The 21593-nt window shown below is 41.6% G+C and overlaps 2 protein-coding genes across 6 annotated transcripts; one reads left to right on the forward strand and one right to left on the reverse strand.

The window, feature by feature from the left end:
• Positions 1 to 533: 533 nt before the first annotated feature.
• On the forward strand, positions 534 to 5132 carry Cox20 (cytochrome c oxidase assembly protein 20). Of its 2 annotated transcripts, NM_025511.2 has the most exons (4): positions 1592 to 1647; positions 4184 to 4298; positions 4381 to 4444; positions 4920 to 5132. In NM_025511.2, the coding sequence occupies exons 1-4, from the start codon at positions 1609 to 1611 to the stop codon at positions 5053 to 5055; spliced, it is 354 nt and encodes a 117-aa protein (NP_079787.1). In that variant the 5' UTR covers positions 1592 to 1608; the 3' UTR covers positions 5056 to 5132. The 2 variants fall into 2 exon arrangements, with proteins under 2 accessions (XP_017177451.1, NP_079787.1); XM_017321962.2 differs by lacking the exon at positions 4381 to 4444 and having other exon boundaries at positions 534 to 1647; positions 4920 to 5010.
• On the reverse strand, positions 3547 to 21330 carry Hnrnpu (heterogeneous nuclear ribonucleoprotein U). Of its 4 annotated transcripts, NR_149827.1 has the most exons (17): positions 19392 to 20254; positions 18486 to 18597; positions 18321 to 18394; positions 16326 to 16465; positions 15986 to 16085; positions 15436 to 15548; positions 14532 to 14795; positions 14274 to 14393; positions 13788 to 13916; positions 13532 to 13700; positions 13031 to 13285; positions 12604 to 12785; positions 12307 to 12378; positions 7682 to 7752; positions 6405 to 6455; positions 6059 to 6152; positions 3547 to 5634 (listed from the first exon to the last, which is right to left on the reverse strand). NR_149827.1 is itself a non-coding variant. In NM_016805.3 (14 exons), exons 1-14 carry the CDS (start codon positions 20008 to 20010, stop codon positions 11793 to 11795), a joined length of 2403 nt encoding a protein of 800 aa, NP_058085.2. In that variant the 5' UTR covers positions 20011 to 20254; the 3' UTR covers positions 9173 to 11792. The 4 variants fall into 4 exon arrangements, 1 of the variants encoding a protein (NP_058085.2); XR_003956224.1 differs by lacking the exon at positions 6405 to 6455 and having other exon boundaries at positions 19392 to 21330; XR_003956223.1 differs by having other exon boundaries at positions 6059 to 7752; positions 19392 to 21330.
• Positions 21331 to 21593: the final 263 nt, after the last annotated feature.

The following is a 21593-nucleotide window of genomic DNA, read 5'->3' on the forward strand; positions in this document are numbered from 1 at the left end:
TTGGGTCATGATCATTTACATTTTACTACAGAATAAACTCTATTCTCTTCAAAGTCGTTTTCTTTCATCCACACCTTCAGGGAGAAGGAGAAGGGTGAGCTTGTTACTTTTCATTATTAACTGTTAAAAGACAAAACTGAAAAATATTCTATTTTCGTTAAATTAAGAAACTTTATCGAATCCATGACATTTTTCAAACAAGTGAAATGGACTCCAACTCAGTATACTCTAGCAACGTCTCAGTCACAAGTAAAACGGTAACGCCATTTCCTCGGTATTTTTCCCGTTACGTCCTTTATACCGCAATTAGGAATGCAAAAGAATTCCTCTCTCCTTTATGGAATATTACAACCTTAAATATTACCTTCCAGACAAAAATTCAAAGCCTGGCTAGCCAAGAATTTCAGTAGAGTATCCCAAACTGTCAAGATAACAGTTCCTTTTCTAGTCCTAGTAATATTAGAGCATTATACACTTTGTAACTGTTCAGCTTCCTTAAAAACAAAAAACAACTTACTACGCATAAAGAGAAATATAAATCACTTTTACCCCCTGGGATTGGCGAAAAGCAGTTAATGAGCATGAAGAATAAGACAGTAAGCAGTCCGCATGGTAATTAAGATGAGACCCTCCCAGCTAACACTGACGGGCAAGTAGCGTGCAGCACGTTACATGAAAGGCGGCATGACTCTGCACAATGACAGGCCGGGACATTTTCCGGGGAAGGGCCGTTTGGAACGGAAGAGGCCAAATCGGGAAATAGGTAAACAAAGAAAGGCAAAAGGCCGGGGCCAGGACATTAACCCGAAAACGGAGTCGCCATCGCCTGCTGAACTGGCTGACACTTGGACCCAAACGACCCACGGTCTGGGTTTCTACCCGCTATGTCACCGTCGCGTCACCCACGGCCTCCCTCCCGAAGGAAGGCACTTGCCGCCTGACGCATGCCCCCTAGGTAGCGGCCGCCTCCATTTTGTCCTGAGTCTCCTCCACGCGAGCGGCGCGCTATTTTTAACCTAAATCTGCGGGCCGGAGGGGGAGGGGCGTGGGCCTGGCGGGCGCTGGAAGGCCGCCGCGAGGGACCGAGGCGGGGGTGCGGGAGGTTGTCAAGGTCACCAAAGCTAGGACAAAGGACAAGCTGGGAACGAGGCCCGCGGAAACAGCGCCAGGCGACTTCCGGCAGTGCGGGGGCCGTCAAACCCGGACTCCCGCCCTCTAAGAGGACAAAGCGGCGCGCGACGCGCGGCCCCGGCTCCGCCCTCAGCGCCCAGCACGGGGACGCGCACAACGGTTGAAATGGCGGTTAAGGCGGAGGAGGGGCTGAGGGAAGCGAGTTTCTCGGTGCTCCTTGACTCGGGCCACCCTGCCTGCGAGACAGGAACCGGTGGCGCTTCTCTAGGTTGCCACCACTCGCGTTCCTCATGGTCGGTTGCGGGTTGGAAAACAGTGTGGCCGGTTCCATGGAACAAAGGAGTGTGCCAGGGCGGGCTTCCGGACAGCCCCAGGAACGCTCCCTAAGATGGCCGCCGCCGCGCGGGGATGGGGTGGGCGGAGCCCGTGTTGCTCCCGTCGCGGGCCTGGGCGGGGCGATGGAGAGGACTGGTGCCCATGGCGGCCGCCCCGGAGCCCCACGAGACGGAGAAAAAGGTAATGTTCGCCATGGGGCAAGGGGGGGTGGGGGGAGGTGTGCAGTGCGCAGGCCGCGACCCGGTTTCCTAGACCCATCCCATAGCCGCGAGGTATATCAGCGATCTAGTCCTCATATCCCGGATATATCTAAATTGCCAGTTAAACTAGTGAAGAGCAGGCCTGCAGGGTCAGAAAACGGAGACTAATCCAAAACTAGCATTGGATTTGGTAGAAAGGGCTAATAAAGGGGAAATGAAAACTCTGGAGAGCTGGGCGTGATGGTGCATGCCAGTAATCTCCACTTTGAGGGCTGAGGCAGGGGTGAGTTCTGGGCCAGCAAGTGAATCAGTCCTTTTCCTTGCACAACACAGGAGCGCACACTCACAGGTAAGGTATAGATTTGTTAGTTCAATGTGAGAACTGCAGTTTGACCTCTTATTAAAAAAGACGAAATCTCCACTCTGCATGAAGCCGACATCCTACTGGGGTAACGGGACAGTCGAATTTCATCCATTTAAGCCAGCCGGGATAAAACTGCAGTTTGGCCATGAACTGCTAGGCCTGATAGAATGGCTACAGGAAGGTGTCCCAAGTGGAGACTAATTAAGCCATGGTCAAGTGTCTAAAGATGTCTTTTGTTAAACAACTAAAACACTACCTATCAAATGAAAACTTGCTAGCACAAGTAAGGTCAAATGTAGTGTTTGCTTCATAGCTCATCTAGACTTGCTGAAATTGAACAGTGGGTTTGACAAAAAGACTCTGCTCTGAAAAATAAAGCCATGAAGGCTTGGGATGGGCACACCTTTTAACCAGGCACTTAGGAGGCAGTGAGTTCCAGGATAGCCAGGGCTACAAAGTAAACCTAAAACCTGTCTCAGAAAAGATTTTGGAAGCAAGAGAAACTACTTGAAAATACTTTGATACTTTGGTCGGTTTGCAAAACCGACTAAGACCAAATAAGCAGATGAATAGTCTCACAAACAGGGAGTCGAATAAATGGTATTCAGCTGATAACAGGTCACAAATGTTAAATCCGTAAAAGGAGGGGACACTGCTACTGGAACGTTGCTACTGCCAAATCCCCAGGCCAGTGGAACAGCAAGCCAATTACTGTAAATGTTTTCTCAAGATTCCCGGTGAGATGGAATCTAAGTGTATCTTTGCCTAAACAGTGGCCATGAGCGTGTGGGTACTCAAGTAAAATCAGGAGCATCTAGTTAATATAGTCTTGCAAGGCAACAGAAAAATGGTAGTATTAGGACTTAAGATGTGGAAGCAAGCGCAATCCTCAGAAGGTAAAGGTGCTTATTTACCACCTCTGTTCAAGTCTCTGGAGCTCTTGTGGCAGCCCAAGTCAGACACCCACAGATATAACTTACAGAATTTAAAATCCTTTCAAATTTAAAATCCTTTCAAATGAAAGGATTACAAAGCAGTCCTTTGGGGGGGGAGACTGGTTGAGTACAATACAAAACTGGCTTTTAGGACCACTGATGAGCTTGCCACAGGAAGCTTGAAAGATTTAATGCCAACCAGGTCTCCTTTTGCAATGACACACTTAATGGAAAAGGATGGACAGTCAACTTGAATCCTAGTTTTCTCTTGAACTGGAGTTATGAAACCACCATGTAGGTGATAGGATAAGCAAGGAATCTCTCACAAGAAACCCAATTTTAAGCTATCTGAACTAGGCAAGAATACAGGTGGTAGGTACATAGGTACAACTGGTTTCACTAACGCTACCAGAATGTCTCCATGTTCATCATGTACTGGATGCTAGTTGGCATAGGAGTAATTTCCAGAGATGGTGTGAACTCCCCAGTAGACCTGTAGTTTCTTATTTGAGAGTTTGATGATGAGAACAGCCCACAATGATTGATTGGGTGTATGATTAAAAACAAGAGAAGCAAGTCATCAGTGAAAGAACAATTTTACTTTAATGAAAGCCAGGTTACACACGTTCAGGCAGATCCTTGAGCTAAGGGGAGTGCAGCTCTACCCTATCTTTAACCGAACCTAACATGTCTTTTACTCCATTCCCCACCAGTGTTACGTTTCATCTCTTATGCAGTCATCCTCTAGAAGCATTGAGTGGCATTGCAGAAAACATCTGTGCTTCCAGGGCTGGGGTACAAATAGAGAATGGCTTCTTTTCGCACATGCTCTGTCATATAAGTTATGTGTAGTCTTGCATCCTCAAGCTCAGACTGACCTCCAATTCACAGCAATGTAGTTGTGGTTCTTCTTGCTGTGGTTTCCTGATTGCTGGGATTACATTACAGTCACAAACCACCAGATGTCTAAGACTTGCATGAACAGAGTGTGAAAAATGTTTTGACCCCCATCTCTGAGCCAGTGCTGAGTGACATGTCCTTGGAAGACTGGTCACTTCATGCTAGAGGTTAATCACTGTGCTCATTATTTCAAATGCTGAAGTAAATCCTGAAGTGGCAGATTAGAACACTTTAAGTTGGCTGACTGGTAATTAAAAATTGAATAGGAACCTAACTATTTTCTTGTTCAGGCTAAATTCTTTTTCATTTTATCCTAGCCCTTCAAGCTCCTAGGTATTTTAGATGTTGAGAACACTCCATGTGCTCGAGAATCTATACTCTATGGCTCATTAGGATCTATTGTGACTGGACTTGGACATTTCTTGGTGACCAGTGAGTATTTTCCTTAAATTAAAACAGCTCTATTATAATGTTTTCTACACAGAATTTATGCTGACCATGCTTTTTCCAATAGGTAGAATTAGAAGATCATGTGATGTTGGAGTAGGAGGATTTATCCTGGTGACTTTAGGATGCTGGTATGTTTGCTGGATATTGCAGTTAAAGTCAGGATAAAGTAACAGGACTCATTCAATAAACATGGATGTGTATATACGCGCACTTGAGACAGGGTCTCTCACTGTGTAGTTGTGCTGGGATTAAAGGTATGAGTCACCAGTTGTTTTGTTTTTGTTTTTTGCTGGAAACTATGGCAATATATAAACCTCCATTATTACCCATTGAATGTTTAACAGACGAGTGGCAGAATTCCATTAAGTTTTGAGTGAGTCAGACCCAAGAGATTCCTACAGTGTTTGTTCTACAACAGGTATAATTATTCTAAGGAGACAGAAATCTATGTTTTATGTAGTTATAAAGAACATTTGTATAAACACCTTTAAATTTAGTTTTGGGATAGTCCTTTATAAGCATTTTGGAAATCTGTGAATTAAAATTCCTTAGGTTGCTCATATATAGGAACTAGTAGCTTACTTTCTTTTTCATTCTTACAAGGTTCCACTGTAGGTATAATTTCGCTAAGCAGAGGATCCAGGAAAGAATTGCCAGAGAAGGAATAAAAAATAAGATTTTATATGAAAGCACCCACCTTGATCCTGAAAGAAAAATGAAGACCAACAACAGCAGCTAAGCAACTTCAATCAGCTTTAAAACCCAAACAACTTGTAAATCAACCATAGATTAAAAAACTCAAACGTGTGTAAACTGTATTGTTTTACATGAAATCCTTTTGTTCTCTACTGCCAGTACAGTATGTTTGTTAGACCATGCCAAAAACATGGAATGTAAAACCCTCCCAAGGTGTCAGCTTAATTACATGTTCACAAAAAAGTACCATCAGCCTGAAGGAGAAATCAAACCCAAGCAAGGATATATATCCATTACTGGCCTTAGAACTTTGTGTCAAGATGAGCCAACCTTGACAATTCTATTCTTCACCTATCCTTCAAACAGTAAAGACAGGGTGTAGAGAATTGTGTAACTGTCAGTGGTGGGCACTGAAAAGTTACTCATCTGGTAGAAACCACAATTTTGTTGAGTTTGTGTGGACAGTGTACTTATTTTTATGGTCTTAGCCATATCGCTATGAAAAAGCAGGTATTTTAATTCCTTCCAGCTTTATCATCCATTCTGCAGTTATATCTTACCATGAAAGGGAGACCTCTCTTGGCTGGAAACATCTTCACTACTCATTTTCACAGCAGCACAACTGGATAAAGAGAGTCACAAAGCATTTAGTTTCCTTCACTTGTTTGGGACATGCCATTATATATATAATCCCCTGACCACTGAACCCTTTAATATTGTACTTGACAATTCCACTGTAACCTAGCCTAGGTCAGCATCCTAGTGTTGGTATTATAGGTGTGAGCCATATCCAGCGTATTTCAACCTACTCTCATCCCATCTACACAATTAAGCTGAGCCTCCTGCACACCAGAAACTTCTGGGTGTTGTATCTTCTGTGGTAGCTAACACTGGTCACAGCCTATGTACCACATAAACCCTGTGTTTCTCATAAGGTCAGGCATAATTGAGTTCCATAGCAACATACTACTAGGTAAATTCTAAAATAAGACAATATGGCCACCCCAACCCAAACTTTTACACTGAAAATTTAAAATTCAACCTACCTTCTATACCCTCCATGTACACCGCTTCTGTCATTGTCCCGATAATCCCGAAATGTCATACTAGGTGGTATAGCAGTAGGTACCAGCCAAAAAGCTGATTAAAATAGAATTGTAGTGTTAGTAGTTTTAAAGTTCTGGGGTAGCTATCTACCATTCCTAGGCTATAATTCCTTTCCCATTTCCCTCAACCCCTCCCCTCATTGACTCCTTATTTTTCTATCTTAGTAAAAGGACCTCAGGGAGATTTAATAGGAACAGCTTTTTTCTGGACTTGTGACTTACTGAGTTTGGCAACTATGCTAAAACCAGTATTTGATTTGCAAGCATCTCTTTATAGTCTACGTACCTCTAACTCCATCGATGGTTTCCCTTTGCTTCGATTATATAATGCGGAGGTCTATATAATAAATTCAGGATTCCTGTTTATGCACTTTTCAGCAAAGAGCTAAGGATCAAATAGGGTTTGAATCCTTCTATTCCTAGATAGAAATCTGACAGGTGTCAACGCACCCCTTTAGAAATCATGTTAAATATATACTATTCTTTGGGTACGCAGACCTTAGTAAATAGGAAAATTAAACAAATTTTCAAAGTCTGACTTGTAACAGTCCTTTAAAATCAATTTTGAAGCAGGTTAATGTTCTAGTAATTATTATATCAGGTCAATAGAATAGCCAGAATCCACTACTACCACCCAAATACTGGTACTACAATACATGTTATATTAAGTTCAATTTTTAATATTTTAAACTATTTGAGAACAAAGCTGTTGCAGCAAGGAAAAATTAGGATATTTTCCAATGTATTACAGTTTATAGCATAAGTACTACTAGGTAAAAAGTTGTATTTTAACACTATATTTAACTCTACCCTTCCAGTTTCTAATGAAGACATTGACTAAAATTAAATGTTAAAACATTTCTAACTGTAACAAAGCTTACTGTGTCTAAACTACCTGTTTATGGCATACTCCTTAAGAGAATAACCTGCGTGTGCTGTAAGGAAACATGTTCCCTAACAAATGCTTCTCTATCATGGAGACACAACATGCTTTGCCACTCAAATTTAAAGCATATTTAATAGATTTCCTACAACTTTTGTTTTTCTCAATGAACCTTTGGCTGCCTACTCTTAGAAAGCCATTGGGTTGCCTTTTGAGGGTACAGCCATTTTTACTGCACAAACCCAAACTGTTGCCATCAAAACTGAAATGAAAACAAGTCCTCTCATGGACTTCACCTAGACTTAATCTATGTTTTACAATAGTAAAAGCTCTGAGGATGGCATAACCAAAGCTCACACCAAGTTTCCCATTAACTTCAGCATCTGACTTTCTTCATCTCATTTTTATTCACTTTACTACCAGTCTGGTCAAGACAGGAAAAAAAAATTTGGTAAGCAAGGGCAGAAAAGTCCCCTTAAAGATCACTGTTGAGGGTAAATGTCTTTAAAGCTTAGACTTGATTATAGTCTTTTACACTTTACTTCTGATATACAAAGGCAAAGTTAGAAAATCCTTCAGAGGATTTTCCTGTCCATTTGGTTGCCAATAGCTTTGTATAAGGTGGTCCTGGAAACCTAGCAGTAATTGGTAAACATACAAGCAGCAATTAATTTGAATACCTATTAGAATCACTGGAACACATTTAGTTGGGCCCCTTTTACTCTTCACACAGCACATTCACATGGACAGACTAAGAAAAAGGAGATGAAATTTAAATCAACACATTGCTTTTATTTCTAAGCTAACAAGAAAATGTAGTATGCTGGATCACTTGAATTCTTATTGTCCATGATTCTTCCATCTCAATTAGCTAAGTACTTAGCTGACAAACTGGAAGCATTTAGGTATGCCTTTAGCATCTCAGTTCCCATCAAATTTTGATTTGGCTTCAATTTTTGGCCAGTATCAACTTGTTCAAATATGTGTTAAAATGTTAAGACTTTTAAGTGGATAAACTATTTTCTATCATCTCAAAGACAGTCTTAAAGGAAAACAGGTTAACTAATAATCCAACAGCAGTTCAGCTGTTAATTCAGACTCAAACCCAAGTAGATTTCATAGATTAACTTATACTGATATAGAATTATGCCATTGCTACACAAGGTGTTCAGTTGTCCAAAGAAATAAATGCCTAGAACCTCTTGGAGGTTTTTACAGAATATACACTACCCTATATATGCATGTTCAGCTAAGTTAAAAAGTAAACCTCTACACTCACTTCTCTTGGTTCAGGTATATACTAAATTTTGTCATAAAGACCTCTTTCCCAAGTTTGTATTTAGGCAGAAAGGTAACTACAGGCTAATGTCCTGGTAGCAAACAGATTACCTATCACTATCTTCAACACATACTAGCCTACCAGCACTGGGTTTGTAAGATGACTCATTTTCTAAGTGATTATATATAATTTTGCCTTCTGAATTCCACCTTACAAATTAAGTGAAATTCTAGAGCATTTCAATATTCAATCTCCTATACTTTTATGCTATGGGAGTTAAGGATGTAATGCTATATCATTCCTAAGTTCGTTCTTTCAACCTATTTGGCATCAAACCCATGAATTTGCAAATAAAGTAGCATCCACTTAAGAATTCCTGATTCTATCCACTGTTCTATACCAATGCTGCATTATCTCCTTCAATAAGCACTACAGCTCCAAGGTCTTCAGAAAAAAAAGGTTAGTGACAGGATTGATGAGACAATATCGGTCAACTAGACAAAGTTCTTTGAATACTTCTCTTATGAACATGTACCCATACCAAGTATTAATAGTAAGCAAAAAACAAAACAAAAAACCCTGTAACTCAAACTGCCTAGAACTTTCCATCTTCCTTTTATTTGAAGCATGCCTTGTATCTACTCTATTTGCTCAAATGCCAAGCTAAAAATCATACAAGGAAAAGGCTCTCCATGAGAGCAACGGAGTGTTTTGGACAAACCACAAAACTATCAAGCATTGCCAAGTACTGACCCAGGCACCAGAATATTTAATATAGAGAAGGAAAAGAAAGACTCTTAATGAAGTTTACCCAAAAGTAGCTTTAGGTTAAAGTACTGTTGCTAATCTGTCTATGGAAAACAGCTTAAGAATGAAAGCTGGAGTGTAGTTATCTGCTACAAATTTTGTTCACTTTAATAAAAAATATATTACATTTATGTAAAAAAGAAATTAGTTTAAGCTTATTCTACATTTTAAAAAAATCAATTATATTCACATTGATGTACACAGAACTAGTCTTTCACACCCAAGTGCATACTACCTAAAATGCCATTGAAATGTGATTAAAATATTTGCCATTAAAATAGTCTATAGACATTAGTGAGAACGCCTCTTTGCTACTATTAATCTACACCATTTTCTCAGTAACAAAGTTAACTAATTTATTACCTCTTAGGTGCTGATAATAAGTGCTCTACCACTGATCTACAATGGCAGCCACCTTCCCCAGCTTTTGGCTCTGCTGGTACTTAATTACAGAGAGAACACCTCACAATATAGAATATAGCCCAGGCTGCCCTCCAGCTTGTATCTTTTTTAAAAGCCCCTGTGTTGTCATGCCCAGCTTGATTATCAAGTCAATTCTGATCCTATCAATATTTGGGATTCTTTCAAAAACTTAAGCCATTTTTCCCCCTCTGAATGGATTGCCTCTTTTCCATTAAAGAAAACTTTCATGTACAGATGTAACTAGTGAGATCACTTCAGATAGCAAGCTTTCCCTCCCATCCAATTTTTCAGGCAATGCATGTATCATGTTCTACTTTGTCATTTGACCCTTTTTTGTAGCCATGCGTCTCTAGTACTAGGTCTATACAAGATTTTTGAAAGGCACAGATTAAAATATTAGGATAACCACTGAACTGAATTACTCCCAGAGTTAGGAATATATAATCATAATGTTACGTATGTAGGGCAGATACTCATACCAATGGTTTATAGCAGTTAACTAAGCCGAGAAGATACTACTTTGTAGTGTTATTTCTGAGGCAACCTGATTGCAGAAACTAGCCTGTAGTAATTCCTAGAGTATAATAAAGTATTAAAAAAAAAATCTGATTTAAAACAAAGTTCTACAGCAATTAATAATACAGGAAAACCTGAACTTACCAGAAGCAGGCTATAAACACTAACAACTAGACTAAATTCTAATTTTAGTTCTACAGTTTGACTCCTGATTCCTCACTTCACACAGTGAGGCTCCTTTACAAGATTTAAGTGTTCTGTGCAAACCCAATAAAATTACAATTAGGGGATCTAATTTATCACATAGCTAGTTAAGTTAGCAGCATTGTGTAGTAGTGAAATCAATGACTGGCTTGCATGATGGCTTCTAAAAGCATCTGTTCCCAAAGTTTCATGTATTATATGTCTATTATCAGGTGAGGACAGCCACTCACATTTCATAAACATGGTCAACTGAACATTAACTTCTCCCAGCCAGTACCTTTGCCCCTCATAAATGTTAAAAGCAGTCTTGGGGGGAGGGGAAGGGAAGAATTCAACTTTATATTATAAAATCAATCATCAGTATACATTTAAGTTTTTAAAACCTAAATGTTCCGAAGTACAGAGTAAAGAATAAGCTGTCCAGAAAGCACACACTTAAAGTTTCTCCTCTTGGGAGTCATACTATAAAGGGATTTAGACCTTGATGGCGAGAATCCCAAACAAGAGTAAAATGAATTCTTTTTATTGCAAACAAACGTCTAAATTAATTTCTCCACCCACTTTCTTTAGAAAGAAAAAGAAATCAGCAGGCTAAGGAGATACCCATTCAAGAACTGACATGATTAAAAATTAAGATATAAATGGGTGACTCACAATTTCATTAGCTTACAAAGATGGTGGAGTTAACTACTACAAGCACACTAGTAATACAGTATTTGTGGGAGAAGGGCATACAGACATAGCTAACTTCATATAGATCCCATTAGACAACTGGATTTACAACAAGTTTTTTTAATAAGAAATGGGCAAAGCCAGCTTTCTTTTCAGAATCAAAATGCAGAACAAATGGAAAATTTTATGGTATTTAACCTTCACAAGTTTGAGCCTCCACATATAATGCAACCAAGTTTACATTTTTGAACAGCCCTTCTACATACACTCCATCTTCTCAATCTTGGTTCCAAATTTTATCTTCATTCCCAATTATGCCAATTCCATTGTCAAACAGAAAAAAAATAGCCTTCCCGTTTTGTCAGAGATTACCCGTCCACTATTACCCGGCAGGCAGTCTAGAGAGGATGGAGTGTATCATGAGCAGTACAGAATCTTAATGCAATTCATGAGGACCCCTTAGTCCTTCCATGAATCTGGCTGCTAACATTGCTATTTTATTGTGACAATGACTCCCGACTGTTATTCTCTGTGAGAAATGGGGGAGTAAATGCTTAATAAAAGACACCAGGTACAAAGCAACATTTTACTTTTGTTGTGATAAAAAAAAAAGTCACATTTTACAGATAAAATGTAGAACCCTGAAATACTGACACATTCTCTTATCGTGCACAATGCTGAGGTTCTCTTACGATTCACTTTAAAACTGCAATTAAAAATGTACAAAAAAGAAAAGAAAAAAAAAAAAATCAACCCACAAAGCTTCTAAAAAAGGAACCCGCAGGCACTTCCTCTTGTGGAATGTTTAAAAAGTTAGCCTACTAAAGAAAACAGTCGACTTCTTGTGAAGGTTTTGGAGAAATATGTATCAGTTCGTTTTATTTGGGTATTCAATAATATCCTTGGTGATAATGCTGACTCCATGGCTTCTGACCCCAGAATTGCTGTAAGAGAAAATTTTGTTTTTAAAGAAAAAAACATCAATAAGCCACTCAAATTGTTTTTAGGAAATGACAATGATCTAATTCAGAGTAATTGCTGGAAACAAATTTATCACACTTAATTTCTACATCAGATCAGAGACTTAATTTTAATTTACCAATTACCCATATTATTTACCAATACACATTACCAAAGGAAACACAAGACTTAGGGTTAGTTTATGTAATTAAAACTATTAAAAATGACCATGTAGTAAAACAACCATATGTATTAAATATTACTTTATCTAAAGTAATGTTAAAATCCAGCCTATCCATGGTTACAGTAACAATAACACAGTAACAATTTATAGACACCTTGTCCTATTAAAGTATAAAACTCTTCAATTCCTAGGTAAGAACTTCCGTCTCAATCTTGTAAACATAACACATAATTTATGTAAGCATTTAAGAAACTACTTACACCCTGCTGCCACTGATTGTAGCCCTGAGATTGATTTTTGTAGCCACGATTATTTCCTCGTCCTCTGAAGTTCTATGAAAGTTTAAAAAAAAAAAAATCTGTTAAGAGCTCTCAAGCAATGGTTGGCTATTTTTTAGGGAGGGGTAAGCAGAAACCCTTATTCCCCAAGCTCACTGCTGTTATTAATGACCTGAAAAAGCAAAGTCCAATAACTAAATTGTTTCACAACTATGTCAACGCCGCCAGTTAAGACTCCCAACATCCATTCATCTACAACATTTCAGGGCAAATCAATACCTGGTTATAGTTCCCTCTGTTGGGCATTCCACCTCTGTTGTAATTCCCTCTGTTTGAGTAACCACCTCGGCCAGGAAAAACAGGGCCACGTGGGTATGGATAGCCAATTCCACCACTTCCACCGCCACCACCTCTCTGTGGCATGTTGCCTCTCCTATTATATCCACCACGATTCCCAGGAGCTAAATAAATGCACAAAGGGTTTAGTTTAGCTGTCACACATTTAAGGAAGAGTTCATACAGTTATCTCTTATCATTAATGAAAAAGTAAGCAATGCCCAGTTTTAAGTATACCCAATACACTCCCCTCATTGTGTATTAGTCAAACATGGCAGCAAATTATCAAAGAAACTAACTTCCTATTTAACTTAAAAAATAAACTCATTCATTTTCAAATTCCAAATACCAACAGGCAAAATTAACTTGCCTCCTCCTCTGAAATTGCCACCTCGCATATTGAATCCTCCACGGCCTCTATGGCCACCACCTCTGTTGAACTGGTTCTTGCCACTCTTATTCTTATTGCTTTTCTTTGAGCCAGTGTTTTGCTTCTTTTCTGGTGGCAGTGCCTTTTTGCTTTCTTCTTTATATTGCTCCAAAAGCTTTTGGGCTTCCTCTTTCTGAAGTTCAACATAGGTTATTTCATCAAAGCATTCTGCAACCTCTGGAAGGGTGAAGTTTCCTACAGGGAATCAAGTCAAACTTATAAATCAATTATGAACATGTAAATTCTATAAACTTTATCTCTGAATGTGTTTAATTCTTTCAACTTTCAGTTATCTGGTCACGGCCTTCATCACATTCTTTGTATAATAACCATACAAGTTTCTATTTAGCAGATTAATATAATCTCTAAGTGTGAAGATATTTTCTAGGTATAAATCCCCAAACCGTACTTAAGACAGTAAAAATAAAGTGAATTCCTTGCCTTTCATCTTGAGGACAGCATGTTCTGGTAGGTCCTTCCCCTCTACTTCTGCCTTCTTCTGTGTCCTCTGCTTATAGTCTTCATCTTTTGGGCACACTACAACAGCTTTCCGCTGGAAGCCTGCAAACAGGCACATTTTTCTTCTCTGGGCAGCAGCAGACACATTTGTCTTGAGGGGAAAATGTTAAAGACGTTAATGTTACACCTTACCAATTATCAGTTGATTTCTCTCTTTAACTTCAAAGCTACTACTTACCTGATCCAGAATAAAATTTCGCTTCTTACGGGCAGCAATTTCAATAAACTTGCCAAGACACTGTGGGGCTCTCTGCAACAGTGTGTTCAGTTTTCCAGTATCTGCCATTTGCTTCTTAAAACCTGCCACCTAACAAAATATTGTAAAAAGCTTAGAACTACAGGAACCAGGCATCATTTTATAAATACTCAGTTGTATCCTTTCAATAGTAACCAAAAAATACATAGTTTTTGGTACTGCTGTTAATGACTTATGAAAAAGCAGTCACTGGAAGATATAAAAAGTACTCCCAATTTGTTTTAGCAAAAATCATTTCCTCTAAGATATTAAAATAAATGAAAACACAAGCCAACATTAACCCAGGATAATTTCTGACCCTGTTTATTTGTCATAGTGCTGAAGACTAAAGCCAGGGTATAGTGTTTTGCTCGCCCTTTGCTCTACTCCCCACGCCTTCTCAACACTTTCATTTCAATTGTTACTTACCATCATCTTGTCCATAATCGTATTTGTTCCAAGAATGTTGTATTTCCCAGGGTTTTCAGCTGCATGTTTAGTAACCCAGGTAGTTTTTCCAGCTCCTGGCAAGCCAATCATCATTACAACCTACAGTGAGAAAAAGAAGCGCCATCACGACTTTGTCTCTCAGCAGTAAATAGTAACAAATCTATAACCCACTCATTTTTTACCCTTCTCCTAATGTCAACTGCAACACAATCCACACCATCACACAATAAAACTTACCTCACAATCCTTCTTCTCTTCAGGTCCTTTTGGTCCTCTAACTCGGTCCTCTAAGGGGACATTTTGGATAAAAGTACAGTCTTCAGGTATTGGAAAGTATGGCTTTTCCTTTTGACCGAAATTAAATTCAACTGCACAGTTATGGCAGAGAACATGTGGGAATAGTGGCCGGTCAGCAAGAACTTCCTTACTGATCTTAAAGGCAACACCAAGATCTTGTCCATTCTTCGCATAAGAGAGTTCAACTTCATCAGTTTCAAAGTTCTGTTGAATAGAATTTTTAAAAAATCAGATCAGAAGAAAGCAACAGATCCCATTATAGATAGTTTTGAGGCATTACATAGTTGCTGAGATTTGTACTCAGGACCTCTGGAAGAACAGTCAATAATCTTAACTGCTGAGCCATCGCTTCAGCTCTAAAAAAGATCAGTTTTAAACTCCCTGTAAGGTCTCTCAACTCACCAAGACACACATGTTACCATGTTTAGGTTAATGCTAAGAACTAATGGTTATAAACAACAAATCCCAAGAATCAGGCCTTAGATACATATTTTCAGACCAATTTTTTTCCTTTTAAAATGTGTTAATGATCCTTCAAACAACAGTCTTCTATTTTCCCAGTTTCAACTGCTTTTGTGTGTCCAAGGTTCCATGTTAGGCAACTTCCTGTCACTAAAGCTGGAGCTAGTTGAAGCTGCTGCTTCTTCCCTCCCAGATGAATCTCAAGCCTTTACATTAGTGAAAGATATCCAAACTCAGGTCCCCTCACCTTACACACCACAAACCCAACCACTGAGCCTGTCCCAAGCCTCTCTTGTTGTAACTTAGAGCCAGCAGCATACATTTAACCACACTGGTAAGAATCTTTTACACACATAGCTAACGACATTTACAGGTAACTTACAGCAAAGCATGTAATCACATCATTTTCATCAAACTTCTCCCCATAATCTTCTGTCTCACAGTTGCATGTTTTTATTCCTTTCAGAGAATACCCGTAAGAAAATTCTTCTTCACCTTGGGGGAGGAGGGGGAACATATATAACAGATGCGTAAGTGACATAAGGTCAGGCTGGATACATAAACTGACCATCTAGCCAGGCAGTGGTGGCACACGCCTTTAATCCCAGCACTTGGGTGGCAGAGGCAAGTGAATTTCTGATTTCAAGCCAGCCTGGTCTACAGATTGAGTTCCAGGACACCCAGAGAAACCCTGCCATAGAAAAACCAAAACAGACAAAAAAATCTGCATGTCAAAAGCAATCTATTTCAACTGTCTGTAAACCTACAAAAGGAAAAAAACAAAAATAGCCCTATCCTTGCCTGTATATGATAGCTTTAAAATATCAATACTGAATGCGTAAAACCAGGTCAAGGCTTACAACATACTCTAGGTCTCACGTAATACTATAACCAGATCCTAAATGTTATGTTATACTCAAATGTAAACTTACCAAGCAACATTCCACTTGTGGTTAGTGACCAGCCAATCCGAACTTCATGTATATCAATATCTTTTGTATATAAGTGTCTTACTGGAATCTTCTCTGTTACCTAAAAAAAAATAAAATAAAAAAATCAGACAACTGCCATGACTTAGCTGTAAAACACAAGACAATCCCCTTGAACTCTAGCTTACTTCATTTGGGCTGTAAGTAGACTAACTGTATTATTATCAAAAAAAAAAAAATTTTAACCAAGTCTGTTGAGAACCCACTTTTATTTCAGAGTTCCTTTTGACCTATATAACCACTGAATACAAATAGGTTCTCAAAAGTCACAAAACTCATTTACCTTCATCTCAAAGCAGACTTTGCCTTTTGACACACCGTAGGAAGCTCTTCCTCCAGCCCACAGGAAAGCAAAACTCTCCATAGTAAGGGAAGAAGCACTCAGACGGTCTCTCGAGATTTTAAAATGCAGATCACAATTATCTGAAATTACATCACACATTATCCTTTTGATATCCAAACTATTTCAGCTCTGAAGACATAATTTAGTCTTTTTTCCCATCTAATTTATTACTGCAGAACTTTTAATACATGCTTTCCTTCCTATTCTCATTTTAAGCCCCACTCCCCCAAGGCAGCCTTCACTGACCATATACTTAAGTCAATTGCCAATTAAAGCCAAAATTTGCAGCGCTTTTAAAGTATGTTAAATGATTTAAACAACGCAACATTAATACATACCTGCTCTGCTCTTTACCTTGTTTTAGAGGCAAGCAGTAGAGGACAGCAGGAAATCAAAGTGTAGCAAGCCAGAACCAGGTAGAATTACCAGTGACAATTAAAAACTGAAGGGAAGCCACCAAATATTTAAAGAGAGCTGCTGATTCTGTGCTTTGTAAACTAACATTAGGGTTCCAGAACCTTAATTCTGAAAAGTTGTCACTAAGCCAGCTTGAACCCATAAACCTGGAAGTCTAACAAATGTTAATGTGTAGCCTTTTAAGGTTCCTTTACCCAATCTGAAAAGGTGTCACAACTAGGAATTAACTATTGCCTGGATTATACAAATCCAGTCTTAACCTTACTATCTTTGGGTGACAAGGGCTCATTAACTGGCAGCTTCTCAGAATTCTCACTTGGCAACTAATGTTTAAATTAGGGAGTGGTTCATTTTTATTGAACTTATCTGCAGTTTGATATTCTCCTTAAGCTTTGTTCATAAAATTCCTGACTGCTGACAGAATTAAAATTCGTATATTACAAATATTATCTGACTGGACTCAAAATTCCTTTAAGTAGCAATGTTAACTCTTCTCTTGAATCATTCCTATAACTACCTTAAGAATTTCAAAGTATTTTACATTTCAGTAAAGACCAAAACTTCCAAAAAAAAAAAAAAGTTGTTTTCTCCTTTCTTTCAGGTCATTAACTGACTGTAAAAGGTATGTAGTTAGAAAGCAGCCATGTTTTACACTTAACTCTCAGGGCTCTGAACAATTTGTACAGGGAAAACATGAGAATCCAAGCTTTTAACCCCTTCTACCAAGTGAAATCCTGTAACTAAGCACTGATTTGTACTTTTTTTGTTCTGCTCACACCAAAAGATATGTTCTTATTAAATACTAAACTGACTTCTTTAAAGGATAAAAATACAAATCTGACAGCTAAAGCCCATTTCATGGTTTGCAATACTTCCTCATATTCAATTGCAACCCAACTGGGTTAAGTAGCATATTTACAGTGCTGCCATTGATACCATTCGCTGCTGAAGAAAGCTAGTGGCTCAGATAGCCCACTGCTGCTGCCCCAGGTCTTTGGAAGAAATCAACTTATGTTAAAGCAGCAGCTACTGAACTGGAATTGAGAACAAAAGAGCAGTTATTGAAAGTTAATATTACAATCCTTAGAATAGGGAATACACTTGTGTGCTAATGGGAAAATCAGTAAGTATTCAACTAGCCCAAATAGCTCACTTAACATAGTTCCACGAGAAAAAACTAAATCATGTAATCTAAGGACAAGTTACAGGCAGGTTTTTAAAAAAACAAGTTTCTGATAGCCGAGCAAAAATTATTTAGTTTTACATCCCCCAAGTACTGAGAAGTTTCAACTCGTAAATATTACCAATTACTAGAGCTTGTTAAATCAATACAACTGAAGTGGTATTAATATTAAACTACTGTAGCCTGAGCATTAAGCTACTACCTTCCTGCTTTAAAATAAGTTTCTTAACTGGTTTTTTCCACTTTAAGATCAACACATTTTTCCTAACACTTAAAACCAATGTTAACACTGCACTTGAAAACTAGCAAAGAGCGGGAAAGTCCGCCTCACTTACAAGTATCAAGACAAACCACTGTGTCATCGAAGTGTTCGTCTTCTTCTTCAACAGGTGGCTGAGGAGACTTGGCTCTGAAAGACAGAATTGTCTCCTGATAAAGCTTTCCCCACCTTGTATACAAAAAGAGCGGGCGACTGTTAAAACTGGGTGAGGAGCCTCTACCTGCTGTACTTGTTTTCTTCGATGTACTCAAAATACCCTCGGCCATGATCTTCTCGCGGTCTTTTAACGCCTCTCTTTTTATCTCCACCTTTCTGTTCTGTTTTGCCGTCTCCTATAACGACACAGAACACCGCCTTAAAGCATCAGGCCGAAAACTAAATAATGCAGTTAAGCACCTTTTGTGTTTCGAGCCTCAAGAGCTGTTACTGATTATTTTTTTCTGACTGATTCTTTGACTTTTTTAATCGACAAATGAAAATAAAAAAGTCTGGACTTGGACTGGACACAGTGACGCAGTCTGAAGACTGAACTTGCCAGCCTACCGCAACCTTCCAGAAAGCATTTTTTAAAAAGAGTTTAAAAAAAAAAAAAGCGGGACACCGCCCGGGCCCACGTGCGCCGGCCGCGCTCAAACGAGGGGGGGGGAAGCCTGGGCCCACCTCCCCTCCCCCACACGAGCCCGCGTGCCCCGCCGCCGCATTGTACTGAGCTTCCGCCCCGCTCCCCGCGCCTGCCGCCGGAAGTGACGTCACCACGAGCCCCTGCGCTCCTTGCACAATACCGCGGCGCTAAGCCGCCAAAGCCCGCCCGCTCCGGGACCTTCGGGCTTCTCCCCTCCCCCCACCGCCGACATGTGCCCGGACCGCGCGCACGCAGCGCCCCAGCGGCCGGCGCTCCCGCCCGGCCGGCCCCCCCACCGCGGCAGCTGCAGCGCTCCCCCCACCCCGGCGCCCGACATACATAATGGAGGCGCCGCCGGCATGGCGAGCAGAGCCTCCCGGGGCTCCCCCGCCCCCACCCTCCCGCGGCGCTCGCCCCGAGGGGCCCCGGCAGGCCTGGGGCACGGTCCCCACCGCCACGCGCACCCATCACGCAACACTCACCCGCCACCTTCCGCCTTCTTACCTCCCGCCTGCTGTTGGCCCTGCCTCGCCCCTGGCGGCGCCACCGTCACCGCGAAGAGCGAGGTGGGGCCGCTGCTCTTGCCCGCGGCCTCCTTGCCGGCACCACGCTGCTGGGAAGGCTGCTGCTGCGCCGCCGCTGCCGGCGGTTGGGACTGCTGCTCCCCGTGACCGTTCTCGTCGCCCGCGCCCTCCTCCTCGTCGCCGAGCTCGTCTTCCCCCTCCTGGAAGCCCTGGTCGTCGCCGTTCTCGTCTTCCGACGCTGCCTCCTCTTCCTCCATCGCGCCGGCGTCAGCCGCCCCCGCCGCCCCGTTCTCCTCGCCCAGCTCCATCTGGTCGCCGTCCAGAGCGGCGATGCCCTCCTCCTCCTCGTCGTCTTCGGCGCCAGCCGCGGCCTCCTGCTCTAGGCCCGCTCCCGAGCGCCCGGCCGCATCGCCACCTAGGTCGAGACTGCCGTTCCCGGGCTCCATGGCGGGGCGGCCTCCTGCCTCGTTGTCCAGCGCGGCCTGGAGTCGATCCATGAGATCGGCCTTGAGGCCCTTGTCGGAGAGGCGCCGCTTCTTGAGCTCCTCCTTCAGCTCCGACACCTTCAGCTTCTTGACATTAACAGGCGAAGAACTCATGTTGAGGGCCCCGGTTCCCCGCTGACTGCTGGCTCCCTCGGCCTGTGGCGGCGGCGGCTGCTGCTGGTCGGCCCGGGCGGCGGCTGCGGCTGGAGATGGCTGAGTGCTGCTGCAGAACGGACCCGCCTGGTGTCGAACGGCGCCAATTCCTTTCACCGAGTTCGCGAGGCAAGACGCGGAGACTCGCCCGGCGCGAGCGAGCACGCAACGTCCTCTCGCAGGGGCGGCGCCGCGCACGTAATATAGGCGCCCCGCCCCCTGCCGAGGCGAGGCCCGCTAGAGCGGCTGCGCGCGCAGGCCCCGCCCCGCCCCCACTGCGCGACCTCCGCGCTGGGCCGGACCGCGCAAATGGAGGCTCTTAGAAGCCACCTTTCGGTTAAACGGACCCGCCGCAGTGGCCGCCGGCCTTTCCGGCTCTTGAGCCGCCGCGCTCCACCGGCGCTCTGCCTTCTGTGTCCTGGCGGAGGCTCTCCTCCACCCGCCTTCAGTCCTCACCTGGCATTTTCCACTCGAGAACAACCTCCTTTCTTCCATCTTAGTTTAGTTTTTTGGTTTTCGGGTTGTTTTTTTTGTTGTTGTTTCTTGGGTTTTTTTTTTTTTGTTTTGGTTTTTGTTTTTTTTTTTGTCCCTCCGGCTCTAGGTTTAAAAAACTCTTCAAGTTTCCACCGCTGCCCTGTAGAACACCCATAGGCGATTGTTATGCAAAGGTGGTGTTTTGTTTAGTTTTTCCACCATTTAACTGCGTTTTTAAATTTTACAAGTCCTGCCTTGCCAGTCGGACTTATTTTAAGTTCCGCAAGGGCGAGGCCAGAGCCTTTCTTTTGTCTCTTCCCCAACCAGTGGTGCAAGGTTTGGGAAAGAGGCTTGCTGTACTCCACCATGCCTAACAGCCATATAGAGCGGGCCTTGTGTTGCTACTCACCGTATTTTCTATTGACCTTTGAGTAAGCCTTAGATTTTCATGGAAGTTCCCCTCGTTGTACTATAAAGATAGGCCTCTGTCCCCTGCAAATCTGATCCACCAGTTTGGAGACCCTTTAATTACAGATGAGGAAGACAGCCAGCACCCAGCTAGATTATGCACTTTGATCCTCTCCCTGTTTTTTCAGCCACTCTAAACATGTTTGTATACCTGCTGACTTGTCTACAAACTGGTAGTAACAAAAGGCTGGGATTTAGTAAAAAAAGAAAACACCTGTAGTTCTATTACTTGGCAGAGTGAGGCAGAAGTATCAAGAGTTAAAAGCTAGCCTGGGCTACTTAGTAAATTCCAGGCTTATCTGGGTTGAATACCAGACCCTATCTCAAAAAAGAAAAGAAAAAAAATTATGATTTGTTTTCTGGCATTAAATATGTTGTGTTCTTGAAACTTTTATATAGAATTTAATTTCTACACTGGGGCCTTCCTGTGTAGATTGCACCCAAGCTATGCTTGGTGGTACATGTGTATAATTTCAACACTTGGGAGATACAGGTAAGATGATCAAGAATTCAGTGTCAGCCAGGCAGGCAGTGGTGACACCCAAGTTTGGCTCCAGCGCTCAGGAAGCAGAGGCACCCCACCCACCCACCCCCATCCCCTC

This window comes from Mus musculus, chromosome 1 (assembly GCF_000001635.26).
Source record: "Mus musculus strain C57BL/6J chromosome 1, GRCm38.p6 C57BL/6J".
In the NCBI taxonomy this organism is placed as follows: Eukaryota; Metazoa; Chordata; class Mammalia; order Rodentia; family Muridae; genus Mus; species Mus musculus.

Excerpts from the sequence above, each read along its gene's own strand:
- Cox20 (NM_025511.2), top strand. The coding sequence starts at position 1,609 with ATGGCGGCCGCCCCGGAGCCCCACGAGACGGAGAAAAAG. Across the intron at positions 1,648-4,183 it reads CCCACGAGACGGAGAAAAAG|CCCTTCAAGCTCCTAGGTAT; the intron begins GTAATGTTCGCC and ends ATTTTATCCTAG. Across the intron at positions 4,445-4,919 it reads CTGGTGACTTTAGGATGCTG|GTTCCACTGTAGGTATAATT; the intron begins GTATGTTTGCTG and ends CATTCTTACAAG.
- Hnrnpu (NM_016805.3), bottom strand. The coding sequence starts at position 20,010 with ATGAGTTCTTCGCCTGTTAATGTCAAGAAGCTGAAGGTGTCGGAGCTG. Across the intron at positions 16,466-18,320 it reads AGTGGTTTGTCTTGATACTT|ATAATTGTGATCTGCATTTT; the intron begins GTAAGTGAGGCG and ends ATGTAATTTCAG. Across the intron at positions 15,549-15,985 it reads CACAAGTGGAATGTTGCTTG|GTGAAGAAGAATTTTCTTAC; the intron begins GTAAGTTTACAT and ends TCCTCCCCCAAG.